General features: G+C 39.7%; 1 protein-coding gene across 1 annotated transcript; it reads right to left on the reverse strand.

Moving 5' to 3' along the window:
• Positions 1-7884: 7884 nt before the first annotated feature.
• Positions 7885-13742, reverse strand: olfml1 (olfactomedin-like 1). The gene is made up of 8 exons (XM_061076259.1): positions 13509-13742; positions 12971-13074; positions 12660-12850; positions 11933-12036; positions 11314-11505; positions 9504-9684; positions 9269-9428; positions 7885-8244 (listed from the first exon to the last, which is right to left on the reverse strand). The coding sequence occupies exons 1-8, from the start codon at positions 13632-13634 to the stop codon at positions 8088-8090; spliced, it is 1215 nt and encodes a 404-aa protein (XP_060932242.1). The 5' UTR covers positions 13635-13742; the 3' UTR covers positions 7885-8087.
• Positions 13743-16072: the final 2330 nt, after the last annotated feature.

Genomic DNA, 16072 nt, shown 5'->3' on the forward strand with positions numbered 1-16072 from the left:
TGTAACGGGATCACGAGCAGAGGAAGATACGTAGTTTTCAATAAGACGTTTAGAGAACAGAGGACTAAGACTCTACAGCAGCTGTTTGAACTTTGTTTTCATCCGCTCGTAAAACAAACACCAAGATATCACCAAAGTTATTATAATGCATCCTGTGGTTGATATCATCTCTGCACCAATATATCTCAGTCTGGACAAGAAAACCTGACGAGCTGACTAACAAATCAGCATTTCCTTCCACAGAGCCGAGCCGCTGACACCTCAAAAAAGTCAAGCTATATTCTTTTTTATTAAGTTTGAGAAATCCTTTGCAGCTCAGTTATGTTTCATCAGCCCTTCACTCTTTGCTTCAGTTACAAGAATGAGCAACATCCCAGGAACTTGTTTTCTCTTGAGATGAAGTCAACAGTTCTTGAGCAAAACAACAATTAAGATCTTGAAAAAGAAAAAGCAAACCTATGAATAATAATAAAACACTGATGTCAACATTTAGCAAGTTGTATGTCTCATGCTGGACACACATTTCAAACGGACATGACAGAATTATGAGATCCAATAAATAAACATTTGATTGTTTCTAATAAAAATTCTTTGCCTGGGAGAAGCAGGCAAAGACAAATATCCAGTGTCATGAAATTTGCTTTGTGTGGTTAAACGTCAGCAGGGACAGAGGAGGGAAACTTCCCAGCTGAAAGCTTGTGGCCGACAGAACAACCAGTGATTCTGCTGCTGGAGCCTGGAGCTGACACAGTGAATGACAGGAGGCCCCATTGATGACAGATACATTACAGTGGCCCCTCCTGTGCAGATGAACTACTCATCACTTGGCCATATGGCCTCAAACACAAATACACACTCATGCACACACTTTCTTGACAAAGACTTTTTCCTGCTGTATTCTCACTCTGACATTTTCTGCACATCTCACTAAGGGCAGGAAAAGTTCTGGTCCAGAGCAACGGCCACAAACTCTGTACATGTCGATGATAAAAGAGAAAGAAAGTGGAAATCTGAGCTGAACAGAACATGGAGAGGAACTCACCAGGTGCTGAGAGAGCTTCGGCTTCCTGTGTTTCAGGAACTGGTCGAACACCTTCACCTGGTGTTGGACCCTGAAGAGAAACAAGAACATCGATGAGCTGTGAACATCGAAATCTACCATCGACAAATGATTATTAATAAAGGCCACCAGGATATGGGCTTTGCATCATATCAGATATCTTGTTACAGTCCATCACATACAGGCAAGAAATGCAGTTTTTAACAGACTAGCTCACAGTGTTACAGCCTATTGTACATAGGGTAGAGTTCTATTATCAATAATGACTAATCATATCTGTATTAGAGCAAGGATTACAATCCTAACTTCTCTTTACCAAATCTTTATGCAAAGGAGGGTTGCTAGATGTCACACAGCTTTTTCTCTGGACTAGTCTGAACAAATATTTAATCAGTCATTTCCCTCTTCCTGTTTTGAAACAAAAAATAATATTTATTCGTGCCATGAAGTCTCTGCTGCCTGTGCAAGGTCATCATCATGACACAGCACCTTTATAAAACTCTAGTAACCAAATATGCCTTTCCTTGATTCTCCTTCATTAAATCTTGTGATTTAAACGTACATACCAAGTCCTTCTAGATTGTGAGTTTATAGATATGATATCATTGTTATATCCAGTCACACACTCTTACTTGGAGAGGCTGAGGTCAAAGACTTCAGCCAGATATTTAGGTTTATCCAATAAGGCCGTCAGAGCCCAGAACGCCTCCTCCTCTCCCAACTGCATCAGCAGAACAGCAGCTATGTAGGACATCCCTGTAAAACACACACAGACACACACACAGACACACACACTTACTTGAGGTCCATTCATTGTGGACGACCTAACCCTTCCCTTAACCAGGACCTCAGAGAAGACGTATGGCCTCATTAGGACCTGGTTTTGTTCCCCTTGAGGTCGACTGGTCCTCGTAAGGTCAGTGTTTCTATCAGAAGTCCCATGAGAAAACCCACAAGTTTTTGTGTGCACACACAAAATTTTTCCGAACAGGATGTTTTATACACTGTATTAAAAATGTGTACGTTACAGGAACTAACATTCATCACAGGTCTGAGACATTGGGATTTAGCTCTGAAGCACCAGCAGGTGAAACTGCTGAGCAGGATGTGGAACCTCAGTGAATATCTGCTCTCCACTACTTCAGTGTCTCTGCCCTAAATTTAATAAACTGTGGACAAGGCAGCGCTCGCTGTGAGGCAGAGATTTAATGCTGCAGACTGTAGAATATTAATGGGATATATAAGTCAAGAAGAGAAGGGACGTTTCATTAGAAAAGAGTTTCCGCTCAGTGGTTTACCACAGACAAAAAACTAAATACAAAATACACAAAACATGAAAAGTCAGTTTGAATCTGATTGCATCTGGAGATTTATCCATATCCATATTTACACTTTATTGTAGAAAGAGTTCTGACATGATGAGAAAATCTTAGAATTTTCCCCTAGATTATAGAATTGTTGATTCTTTCAAATTTCCAATGTCAAACATCAAATGAACTCAGATATTCCAGATTAAGAAGATACTCTCAGTATTTTCCTGACACGTTTACTTGTGTTTATGTGGAAAATGTTTAAAGAGCCACGTTTTATTTTGCAACATAGAGAAGGAAGTTTCCTGAGGCCCTTAATATTAATAATCCTCTGCTTCCATCAAGTGGTCACATCGTGTACTGCAGCTATATAGAGCAAATGACTAGCATGACGTCATCCTGATGATGACACCAACTACATTTACAAGTCTAGTTTAGCATTTATTCATTCTTGCACTTTATTGTAGAAAGAGTCTGACAAAATCTTAGAATTTTCCACCAGATTATAGAATTGTTGATTCTTTCAAATGTCAAACATCAAATAAACTCAAATATTCCAGATTAAGACATGTTTATTTGTGTTTATGTGGAAAATGTAGAAGGAGCCACGTTTTATTTAGCAACACAAAGAAGGAATTTTCCTGAGGCCCGTTTATATGAATAATCCTCTGCTTCCATCAGGTGGTCACATCGTGTACTGCAGCTATATAGAGCAAATGACTAGCATGACGTCATCCTGATGATGACACCAACTACATTTACAAGTCTAGCTTAGCATTTATTTATTTAAACTACTTTAAATGCTCTTATGGAGGAATCAGAAGTACCTTCACCATAGACCAGTGGTGTGTGAGTCAGTTACCTTGGCTGTACCCGACCTGCGGGTTGTATTTCCCGTAGGCGATGAGGACCCTGAAGAGCTTGGCCTGACCCTCGATGGCCTCGGGACTCTCCCCCATCAGAGAGCGGTGGGTTGGGAACGAGCGCTCTGTGAAACATATCAAATTAATAATAAATATATGAAAATTCCTCCAGAATACTTAAATTTTCACCACTTTCTAACTTTCTGCAAATTTTGGTAAGAATTTGAGCATGGTAAAGCCCTCAAAAAGCCAATTCATTTGCCTGAATAAAAATAATAATAATAATAATAATAATAATAAACCTTACAATTTCAATAGGGCCTCACCTGTCAGTGCCTGTCAGTGCTCGGACCCTAATAAGTGCTCTGCCACTTTCCCCCTCAACAAAAGATCTAAAATCTGTTTCTATTCATAATGTTAAACAAACAGAAACCAGGTTTTGAATGGAATGTATTAAACTCACGCAGATCCAAGGCGATCTGTCGAAACAGCGTGATGTCGTCCACGGAGACGCCCGGCTCAATGCAGTCGGGAGAAGGCCGGGGGTTCAAGTCCAGATCGTTCTGAGTCTCGCTGAGTGTTGCTATGGCCGACAGGATGCCGTACTCACTCACACCCAAGTCCACCAGGGGGCCCCGCACCTCTAACAAGCACTTCTGTAGGTGAGAGAGGATTTCATGGTTAGGAACTAATCAGAATTCACAAGATGCTAGAAAGAGAAAAACCATCATTCACACTCACAGTCACACATATGGACAAATCTATAATTAACATAATCCCCAATCTGCATGTCTGGGAGGAAACTGGAGCACACAGCGAAATCCCACTGGGCCATATGGAGGGAATTACATCATCATGATGTCACTATGAAGACCAGAAAATGACATCATACAGGCAGAGTGTAGTCATGACTCATGCATGAAAGTTGGCAACCAATAGGATTAGAGCCACGATTTACAGCTTACTCAGATAATTAATCATTCATCATCGGAGGGTTTAAATTATGTCATGATCATGTGACTGTGAAATGATATTAGTGGAGGCATGAGATCTATCGAGTGGGATTCTAGTAATTTAATTGTGGAAATCACCTCCTCAACAAAAGTACTTAAAAGATTTTTTTAAAGTAGAAACAAAGGAGATCAAGGTTTAAAAAGCTGAGTGTCACACCATCCAGACTATATAGGAGGAAACTGGTACTTTCCTCCACTGTATGTGGGAATGCGTCTTGATTAGACCTTTCTGGACTCAGATTCTAAATATTTTAGGTAACTGGCTTGGAGCAGAGATTCCCCTAAGTCCAGAGCTCTGTTTACTGGGGGACGTCTCAATTACCCAATATAACCAAATGTAATTTTTCTGTAATTTCGGTGGGTACAACAACAGCTTGCCGAGTTATCTTAAGACATTGGAAGGCGCCAGAAATTCCACAGGTGAAAGAATGGGTATGTGCAATGACTGAAACTGCATCCTTTGAATGTATGCTTAGTAGATTGAGTGATGACAGGGAGGAGGGGGTGACCCCTTGGGACAGGTTTTGGAATTACATAAAAGGTGAATAATGATCCCCACTAGGACTCTGGTTTTATTGTTTTGCGGTGTTTCTCCCAAGTGGGATCCTGTAATACTGTATACCTCAGCAACATGTCTATATGATGTATGCTATATCATGTATGGTGGTGTGTGCAGGTATGCAATGAAGGTATGAGCGGATATCATTATGTGCTCACTTTGTTTTGTAATAGCTGCCTATTTTTGAGACAAATATGTGCGAAGTCTGTTATTAGAGTCAATTCTCAACCATATACTACTTGTTCCTGTATAAAGAAACATGTTTAATTTGCCATGTACCATGCCTAAGAAAAGTTTAATAAAAACTTAAGTTAAAAAAAAAAAAAAAAAAAGCGGAGTGTCATCTTGTCACCTGGTAGTTGAAGTCGCTGCTCTCCCTCAGAGCGTCCGTGCTGAGCAGACACCTCCACACTCGACCTCTCAGAGACGGAGGAACGCCCATTCTGATGAATCGCTCAATCTGACCACACAACAAGAAGACACGCGTTTAAAGACAGCTGCTGCAGAGTGAAACATCACAATAGATGATTCAAACATCTTCTGTAGTTTATTGGAGTCTGACCTGGCTCCTGCAGATGAAGCTGGACCCGTTCCAGTAGCTGAGCAGCTCACACAGCTCCTTCACCCTCTGTGAGCTCAGCGGGGGGTAACTGAGAGGAACAACACAACATGGTGAGACTGATTCATCACAACATGAGAATCATCCGGTTCAGAGAAGAGTGATGAGCAGTAGCTAAAGCCGCTAGGAGCTGCTGATGATGTAATACTGGTTCTAGAAATGATCCTGCCTTCTTTTATTTTGAATTTATGTGACAAGTTTGGTTTCAAGTTCTCAAATTAAATTTATCTCCATAAGAGATCAAAACATGTCATGTTGAGCTCTAGGATACTTATGAAAGTCATTTCACACTTTGACCAAACATGTATTAGAGAAACTGATGGTCACAATAATTTGTAATGAAAGTGAAACTGTTGATTTTCATCCTAATATCCAGTATTAAAAACCTAGAATTACACCTGCCAGCACTATTTATTACAAAATAAACATTTGTGTTACTGACAGGGCTGAAAGGTAAAAGGTTCATATCAGTCAATATCAATGATTATCACCATAAATGTCACATTTCTATTATTTTTTTAAAGTTTAAAAACTGAGTTTTGCCCCTGATTGAAGGTTGTATAAAATAGAATAAAAACAATTATAATAAATCAAATATATATATAATAAAAAAATAATCTAATTTACATCAACCATACTGAGATCAAGTGTTTGACTGTTTGTGTGTAGGTTAATGACAATTTAATAAAAATTAATTTAGATTTTTAATTAATTTAATTTTTATAACAAATCAGAATATAGTGATACTAACAACAAAAATACAGATAAGAGCGATAGACATCACATGATACAATAGATGCGTCTTAAGAAGTGAGATCAAACTGGTAATTTATTATAATATAGATACAAATTTAGCTACATGAAAAATACACAACAACAGTGTTTACACAAATCAAAGCCAACATCCTCTTGATTAGAACTAACATCAGCAAGGACTCACAACTTAGTGATGAATGAAGAGGAAGATATTAAACATAAAGTGACTGAATGAACTGTGAGTTAACTCTCCTGAACTGTGTTATAAGGTTATCAGCAGGTTAGCATTAGGTTAGCATTAGGTTAGCATTAGGTTAGCAGCAGGTTAGCAGGGTTAGGGTTCCCCCCGGAAGTGAGTCTGCCCCCACCTGTACTCATGACTCCGGTGATGGAGCTTCTGCTCCTTCCTCCTCGTCAGGTTGAAGCCGAACTCGTCGAACTTCCGGTCGTCGCTGCTCCTCCTCCTGCTGCTGCTCCTCCTGAGGAGCGAGCTCCTCCTGCTGCTTCTCCTCCTCATGGTTCACAACCTCAACTTTCCTCCTCGCACTTTGCCTCACTTTTGAATTCTCTGATTTCTGTGTATGCACAAGCCCCGCCCCCTGTCCGGACGCTCATTGGGTCAGCTGGTGCGTGTGAAGCGAGGTGATTGGTTGAGGTTAGACTGGAGTGTCAGAGTAGACCAATCAGAGGAGGGCAGAGGGTGGGGCCTGTCGCAGCAGCTGTTCAGCTCAACGGTCACTTAAGACCCTCCCCTTTCATCACGTCATCGTTAACTGAAGTAATGAATCAGAGCGCAGAGGATTCCATATGTCCATCAAACATGATATTATATATATTTATCCTTAAATAATACCTGATAATGATACAAAATAATAAATATACAAATATCATTATATCCATGATCTCTGTCTATATATATGAAGTATTATTTAAGGTCTGGATTATCATATAGTACATGATCATCCTTAAAGAATATTTAATGGTAACATATTATCATAAATAACCAAATATTGTTATATACATGATGTCTGTCTATGAATTTAAATAGCATTTAAATAGTTTTGAAAATGATGTGACATTAGTGGCAACTGCATCATTTAAAAAAGAAAGAATATAATACATAATATTAAGTAACTATTATAAATATAGGTCTATGATCTCTTAATCATAACCTTGTCTTACAGTAAACAGATAGATAGACAGATAGATAGATAGATAGATAGATAGATAGATAGATAGATAGATAGATAGATAGATAGATAGATAGATAGATAGATAGATAGATAGATAGATAGATAGATAGATAGATAGATAGATAGATAGATAGTTAGATAGATAGATAGATAGATAGATAGATAGATAGATAGATAGATAGATAGATAGATAGTTAGATAGATAGATAGATAGATAGATAGATAGATAGATAGATAGTTAGATAGATAGATAGATAGATAGATAGATAGATAGATAGATAGATAGATAGATAGATAGATAGATAGATAGATAGATAGATAGATAGATAGATTGATTGATTGATTGATTGATTGATTGATTGATTGATTGATTGATTGATTGATTGATAGATAGATAGATAGATAGATAGATTAAATCATAAGCTAAAAAAAACACATGTGACAGAGAACATTTTCAATCCTTAATTTGCGTCAACTCAATGAAAAAACACACAATATTTTAGTGCTTTTTTTATTATGTTGATACAAAGTATGAAGTCTCTGTATAAAATGCAGTTGCTTGGATAATCGTTCCCAGTGATGAAGGCAGCGTCCATTGCCAGCAAAGGATCACTAAACTGAAAACAGCAGGTTATAAACTCACAGGTAAATCTCTTTTTTCTACACGGACACTTTTAATGAGTGAAGTGATAATTCAGGTGTTTGGTTCTGTCCTCATTCAGCAGCGACCTGGTCGTTCCTGCGTGTCTCCACCCTGTAGATGGTCTGGTAGCCGTCGTCCCAGGCGTACAGCTGCTTGTCCCCCGGGTGGTAGTGGATGCTGCTGTGGCTGGTGTAGCGCTTCGGGAAGAACAACACCGGACTCTCGTTGCTGCAGAAGAGAGGATCGGTTAGGGGAAGGGGTTCAGATGGGAAAGAGATCTAGAAATCTATTGCTAGGGGGTTAGGGTTAATCCTCAGTCAGTCTCAGCTGTCAATCATGATGTTTCATCCCAGTTTTAACCCCTTGTAGATGGAACAGCAATGATTGTACAGAAACATATGTTGTTATTCAATTTCAAGCAAAAGCAGCATCAATATAATAATCTACATACCAGAAACTGGAAAATGTGTTAAATTAAAGTTATGCCCCATTATTCTTAAGGTCGCTTGTTTGCCTCATACCTAAATTTATATCTATTGTATATGCTATATTTAAATTAAAATTCTGCACTTAATTTTGCATCTGTATGACAGCCAAAAACACAAATAACATATTTTTTTATATAATTGGAAATTAATTCAGGCAGGCAATAAGGGGTTAAAGCATCAATTAACTCATTATCTCAAAAGTAACATTAACATTTCAACATATGTCAACGACCTAAAAGAACAGAAACCGTCTTTGAGAAAGTGTATTTGATGTGTGCTCTTTAGTTTGGTCCAAGTCCCATTTGCTACCATGGAGGAGACGGGTTTATACTGCAGCCAGCCACCAGGGGGCAATAGAGATGATCTGGCATCACTTCTGTCATGTGGTCGATCTTTACGGTCTGTGGTGTAAACTCATAGATATATAAAAAGGCTAGATGTCTCTTCCGCGTTGCAGGCCAACGGAGTCGAACGTCTGCACGTGGCGGCCATCTTGCCACAGTCAGCTCGCTCACCCATAACATTGTGTTGGTAGTGGTACATGTACTTTTTAAATAAAATAAAATAAAATAATTCTTGATGTATTTTTGTAAAGGGAAATCCTGTACCTATTTTAGAACATTATTCTATTGTTTGAACATAACATAATTATTCATAAGTATGCAGTGTCACAACTGACTGTGGCAAGATGGCCGCCATGTGCGGACGTTCGACTCCGTTGGCCGAGACATCTAGCCTGTATATATATCTATGTGTAAACCAACCTGTGGATGGTGTCGTGGATGTCGTAGAGACACTGGATGGTGGAGCGTCCTCCGTAGCGTGTGTTGTAGACGACGTACAGGGTCCCACAGATCAGGAAGGCTCCTTCAGCATCGTGACTTCTGCACTGTGTGTCCCACGTGTATTCAACTGCCAAACTCACTGTGGAAATAAGAGTTGATTATAGATCAGATTAGTGATAAACAAATGTAGACCCGTAGCGGTGGTGGTGTCTACCTTTATCCAGTTTGGTAATGACCAGGTTTCCTGCGTACTCAGGGTCAGCGTGGATGACCCACAGGCCGAGTTCATCCACAGCCAGGTCCAGGTACGTGTCCGGGTTCAGACTGTAGACCGGGAGTCGACCTGCTCCTGGGAGGAGAGTGTTGTCCACCACTGTGCTGTTCGACAGGTCCACCTTCATGTGGAGGAAACCAATGGAAAAAATCAATATATACTTATCAATCACAGTTATGTCCGATATCTTGGGTGCAAGTGTGCAAATAGGACATGCCATTTCACTTTGGGAACTTTCACATCAAACCAAATACAGTTTATGTCCCACGGGGAAATTTGTCTTGGGCCAAAGTGCTACAGCAGCTGCAGAACAGAACATCGTACAAGAAACAACAACAACAAACAACCGTACATAAGGACATGTCACTCAAGACCCAGAAGAATAATGCAGAATAAAAGTGAGTTGAATATGGCTCCTGCCCTAAAAACACTTAAAATTATAAAACATTAAAAGGATGATAGCAAGATAAACAAGATGAAAAACAGAAACTGCCTTTAAAACCAAAAAAAAACCAAAGTGATAAATGTGTGAGACAAACATCTACCTTCACTTTTTAGTTCAAAATAACAGTTGAAAGTTGAAATGTGCCTCAGATCTCAGACAAGGATCAGTTTATTATAATGTAGTCCGACCAAGGGAGTTGGTTTTGTTTTCAGTGTTAAAACATGTTTTTTGGAAAGTTTGTAGGATGTTTGCACTCTTCACCTCCAGTGATGTAACAGTCTCAGTAAATGCTGCAGTGAGTCTGTGTGGCTGCGGCGCCATTCAACAAGTAAATCCGTGCACAGTTTTCTTCCACTACATTTAATTCAATTATATTTTGAAAACAAACAATTTCCAATTATACTTTCTGGAGCAGTTGCATTCGCTCTCTGGAGGAGAGTGAGCTCAGTTTACTGGAACACAACTGTTGCTTTTGGCTTCATCAGCTTTCTGACCTCAACCAGCACGGAGCAGCAAAGGAAATGGTTCTGAACTCAACTCCCTCCATGAGTCAGATGCTTGAAGCGAAGTGAGGTCAGAGGCCAAAGCAAAGCAACTCGTCTCTGAGGACTGAAATCAGCTTCGTCATGAACTTCTCCCTGAAGCTGCTGCCCGGTACGTGAACCCTCAGCCCGAGAGTTAAATACCAGTTTTTAGAAACACAGTGGAGATGTGTAGACAGTGTAGAAACCGCCCACACAAGACCAGCTTCTTCCCGGCTGCAGTTGGCCTTATCAACAAGGCCCGGGACCCCCACCTGACTTGCACTTTTATTCCGCCCCCACACCTCAAGGATGTGTTAAATTAACACATATTATATTATATTATACTGCTCTACATTGCATATTTCAATTTGACACTGTTCACTGTTTTGCATTTTGCATTTCACTTTTTACTTCACTTTTTATATCTTTTATTTTTGATATATTTTTATATAGATATGTTTATGTCTAAATAAATGTTAATTTGTATAAATATTAGAAAAAGTTAAGAAGTAAATAGTGAGTAAATATATATTGTTTTTTATTATCATTATTGTTTTTCTCATGTGTGGTGTATTTATTGTGTTTTTATGTTTCAATGTTCATTGTATGCACCAATAACCAGAGCACATTCCAGGTAGGTGTAAACCTACTTGGCAATATATAGTTTCTGATTCTGATTCTGATTCTGATTCTGATTCTGATTCTGATTCTGAGATCCAGTCCCTGCACATTATCAAACTTATAGAAACACAGCACAGGCTCAGACTCCTTATTCACTCACCTTCAGGATCTGGTTGGGTGTATCTGCCTTGTGGTAGTAGAGGAACCCGTTGTAGACCACGTGACCCGTGCCCTGCCAGTAGGAGGGCAGCTTCAGCACCGTGGCCGAGGAGGAGGTGGTCCTCTCGCTGAAGCTCTGCAGGGAAACGTACTCCAGCAGCGTGTCGTTACGGACGCCACTGAGCAGGTAGACCTGGAGGATTCACAGGTGGGACCAGCTGAGTGAGACCTGGGGCGTGTCAATTCAATGCACTGCAACTTTAAAGTACTGTTCTGTAAATATTGACCACCAGGGGGCAGCAGAGCACAATATACGCCAATCTTTATGAGGCTAACACGCTAATATACAGTTATCGAATTAAAGATACAGCAAACATGGAGCAAAATTTGTGTTTTTGGAACAGATGAACGTTCATTCTTATGCACGACTTTTGCATTTTGCATTAACACAACTACCCGACAACCGCAGCGAGATAACTCACGACAAAAGTTGTTAAGAGAAGAAGTTCAGTGATCATCACACTCGGCATAAACACACTTCTCTGCCCTAGAGAGAGCACCAGCTGCCGACTGTAAACACATCATACATCATAACTTCATCTTCACAAAGAGGACCAGACCTTAGCAGATTGTGCGGACGGATCCTTGAACCAGGAGCCGTGCGTGTCTCCCGTCTTCTTCACGATCTTCAGGGACTTGATCTGACTCAGAGCCGTGCTGCAGTCTGGAGAGAAGAAGAAGAGCAGATGGTTTCACTGAACTGTACCAAACCCTGTCTATCTTATTTTTAACCTCTGCCAAGGAAGTTATATTTTCATCTGTGTTTTTGCTATTTTAGAAGGATTCTACTAAGAAAACTAAACGGATTTCCATGAAACTTGGTGAAAGAATGGAACACAGAACAAGAGAGAACCCACTGAAGCTTGGGGCGGATCTATGTCTTTAACATTTGGAGAAAGGCAGTTAGCTTACTTCCCCTCTAATGTTGTTACTGGTATATGTATGAGGTCATCAACTGACTCTGCAAGGAAACACCCACAAAAACTATTCTGGGTATTTGGAACACGTCCACCATTTTCTCAGAGAGGGATTCCTGGATATTTATGAATTTTTGTTTTCCACTTTTAGAGGACTGATGTAATTTGGTGCAGCTTGATTGGATTTAAGAGAAGGAATGAGTAACATCTTAGTTCTGACTTGGATTCTGTCCATTCACGTTTCTCCTCTTTCATTCTCCTCTGCTTCTTAAGCCTTGACCAAGATGCTATAATCATTATCAGTTCCACCCACTCAGCCTCCCTTCCTCCCTTCCTCCCTCCCTCCCTCCCTCCCTTCCTCCCTTCCTACCGTTCTCCACTATGATCTTTGCTTTCTTCTTCATCTGGTCCAGCTCTGCAGCTTTGATCTGTTGTTCCAGCAGCGCCTCCTCCATCTCGATGTCGCTCTGCGTGGGCATCTTGTTTTCCAGATACTCCATCTCTCTCTCCATCCGGTCCACACGCACCGAGACGCCGTCCACCTGAGTCCTCACCTCCGACCTGCGGAGGGAAACACCAGTTCACTTCATGGACGTTGACAACTGTGGTTCTTTCATTTTATCGCATACTGACAATTAATTCTTATTTGTAAGAAGTGTTGAGGTGATATTTTAAATGTACCTCAGAGAACTGAGAGAGGACAGGTAGGCCCTGACCTCAGAGGAAAGCTCGTAGGTCTTTTGGGTGACGCTCGACGTGCTTTGCTCACATTGACTCAGACGCTCCTGATTCCATCAACACAGAAAAGAAAAAATCATAGATAATATTACTTTTGTAAAATAAAACAACTTGTCTCCCTCTTTATTTGTTAGTTAATTTCTCTCTGACGTCTCAGTTGTTCTGATATTTGACGTCGTGTGGAAGAGCAACAGCTGCAGTCGTGTGATGTAACAAACTTTTCATGTTTTCTGTACTTTATACTTCAGTAGAATTGTTTTCAGGCACATTTCAATAAGTTAGAAAGAGGCTGAAACACAATGATGCAATAAATTGTTGCATTAAGTGAAGAATATACGTACTTAAGGTATATTTAAAAAGCAAGTACTTTTACACAAGTTGAAAAGTTAACTTGTTGCTTTTACTCGAGTGCATTTTACTCTTTTTCATTGTACTTTTACTCTGTTTAAATGTGCGACTCCTTCCTCCAGCTCATGCTCACCTCTATCTGAGACAGCCTCCTCTCCAGGTACTGGATGATGAAGGCGTCCTGAGAGGAACCCTGACTCTGGACCGAACCCAGAGTCAGACACAGAGAGAGGAGGACGGGAACCAGTCGGCCTGACATGATGAAGATGAAGATGATACGAAGATGAACTCTGCACTCAGCTCCACTGGTTCTGTCTGTTCTGTCAGTGGTAATGAGACTTCAGCTCTCCTGTAGTGTCCAACCCACTCAAACTGTCCTCAGACAGGGACATGAATCCATTTGTCCAACTTTTGCTGATGGAAGACGATCCTGTAACTTTTCCCTCTTGTGTTTTACTCCAGTTTCAGTCTCAGCTCCACAACTTTCTGCCTTGTTTCTCTGATCGCTCGCTGCTCCACTGGGTTCTTGGATCCAAGTGAGCCTCACCCACAATCCCTCCCAGTTCCCCTCCCAGCCCCTCTCTCTCCTTCTCTCTCTCTCTCTCTCCCACACTCTCAGTCTCTCTGGATGTCCCTCGCCCACCCTTCCCCTCCATGCATCAGAGGTATGAGAGGGAAAACCAATAGATGGGAGGGGGAGAGAGAGAGAGAGAGAGCCAGAAACAACCAAGACAGTTCAGCCTGGTTCATCCAGCACTTTTATTTTGTAATAGTCTCCAGATGCTGCACTGACACGTCCTCACTTCTCTCACAGAGAAGAAACTGTTCAATAATAAAATGTTACGATCTTTGTCATAAAGTAAATCAGCACGAGCTAACCACCTATGAAAAGTTCAGTTTATTAGTTTAATGAGAAAGGTCTTACATTACATCCCCCTTTCATTTTAATATAAAATAACATATATTCAGAAAATTTCCTTTTTGTTGATTTCATTTATTTTCACAAGTAACTCAACAAATAAATTATACATTAATCAGTAGACATCATCATAACATAACTATTATTCAATATGTTTATACTGTTTCATTATGTTGTTCTTCATAAATCTTCTTGAATTGAATAATATTTGAATAATATTTTAAACGATTGTTCAGGCATGTGAACTTATACCTAAATTATATTTACTTTTTTGATCATTGTCATCTGATATTAATGTAAACAGCTCCTGCAGGTTTTCAGTTTACACATCAGCAGTAGTGATATTGAAAGAACTAATATTTTTAACAGAATATGTTAAGACAATATGATCTGTGTTTGTTTTCTCTGTGAACATGTTAGTATCTTCTCCTCTGTTTACATCGTGTTATTCACATTCTCATTGAAGCTCTGTCTGCTGCAGATCCACTGCAGCGTTTAAAGCCCCCGACCAGATGTTGTCTGTCATAACAAAGCAGAGGAAACCGGCTCAACAGCAAACCACACATTACCCATAATGCCAGTGGTGAGGCCTGGACAGGAATCAGTCAGAATATTAAACCCACCCTGGATCAGCAGGTCCGTTCAGACTCATGTGAAACGTCCTGACACCTAACCTGCATTTTCCAGTCTGAAGACACAGTAACTGTTACTTTGGGAGGTTGTGATGATATTAGATGATAACATGTCTGTTGTGTTGTTGTCTAGACTCGTGTGGGAATAAATGACCGGGCTGTGCTGTGTGATTGACTCACAATAAATCCTCTGATCCTCCTGGTGGACCCTGTGTGTAGAGTCAATGTGATGAAGATAGTTTGTTTGTATGTTTCTCTTGTAAATAGTTGTGTGTGTCCTTTTTCCGTTGTGTTTCCCTTCCTGTGATTGTGTTTTGTTATTCTCTATTTGTTGTTGTTTGCCCTTCAGGGCCACCGTACTCCACTGACACACAGATTGAATTGCACTTTAAATGTTGGACATTTTTAAAGCTGCTCTCTTTTAAGTTTTTTATTTTACATGAATGTGTCTTCTGTTGTTTATAAATGTGACTTGCACCCTGATCTGTGGATTTCAGCATTTCCCTCATGTCCTGTATTGTGAATCATGAAAATGATGAATAAACCTGGATTTGAATCTTTTCCTTGGACGCTCTTTGTTTATCAAGATGTAAATATGAAGCTACTTTCTCTGTTCACTGCACAGATCTTGTTGTTGATGTTATAATGTGTAAATGTGATATTGTCTTTGGGTTTTTTGTGAATTTATCCTCATACGACAATGAAGATCTAACTTTTCTGCTTATATTTACTACATACTTACTTATTATTAACTTTTATATTAAACCACTGTATGAAGAGAAAAGCGCAATAAGACTATATATGATAATAATATCTTTATCTATGTTTCTCAAAACAAGGCTTCAAAGTACTTCACATATAAGCAACACACAAGTAAAAATACATTTGATATATAATATAAATACAAATAAAAACCCTAAACATGTGAGAGGAAATTTAAGCCTGTGAAATCAGGGAAAGTGGAACAATTTTTGTGTAATATATTATAAACAATGTCAGAGAACTTACCCACAAACTGTTTATCACGACATGAAAAGTGAAAAGATTAAATTGAATTTAGTGTTTTCAGGCCTCTGCTGTTATATCAGTTTACTACCACGAGGTGGCGTCATATCACAGTAAGAATTCTACAACCTGACATATAGA

The sequence above is a fragment of the Limanda limanda genome, chromosome 8 (genome assembly GCF_963576545.1).
Source record: "Limanda limanda chromosome 8, fLimLim1.1, whole genome shotgun sequence".
Classification (NCBI taxonomy): domain Eukaryota; kingdom Metazoa; phylum Chordata; class Actinopteri; order Pleuronectiformes; family Pleuronectidae; genus Limanda; species Limanda limanda.

What these genes read in the sequence shown, in the direction of transcription:
- olfml1 (XM_061076259.1), bottom strand. Translation starts at nt 13,634, where the DNA reads ATGTCAGGCCGACTGGTTCCCGTCCTCCTCTCTCTGTGTCTGACTCTG. An exon ending in TCCTCTCTCAGTTCTCTGAG is followed by an intron (nt 12,851 to 12,970) that starts GTACATTTAAAA and finishes TTCCCTCCGCAG; the next exon opens with GTCGGAGGTGAGGACTCAGG. An exon ending in ATCCACGACACCATCCACAG is followed by an intron (nt 8,245 to 9,268) that starts GTTGGTTTACAC and finishes TCTCTTCTGCAG; the next exon opens with CAACGAGAGTCCGGTGTTGT.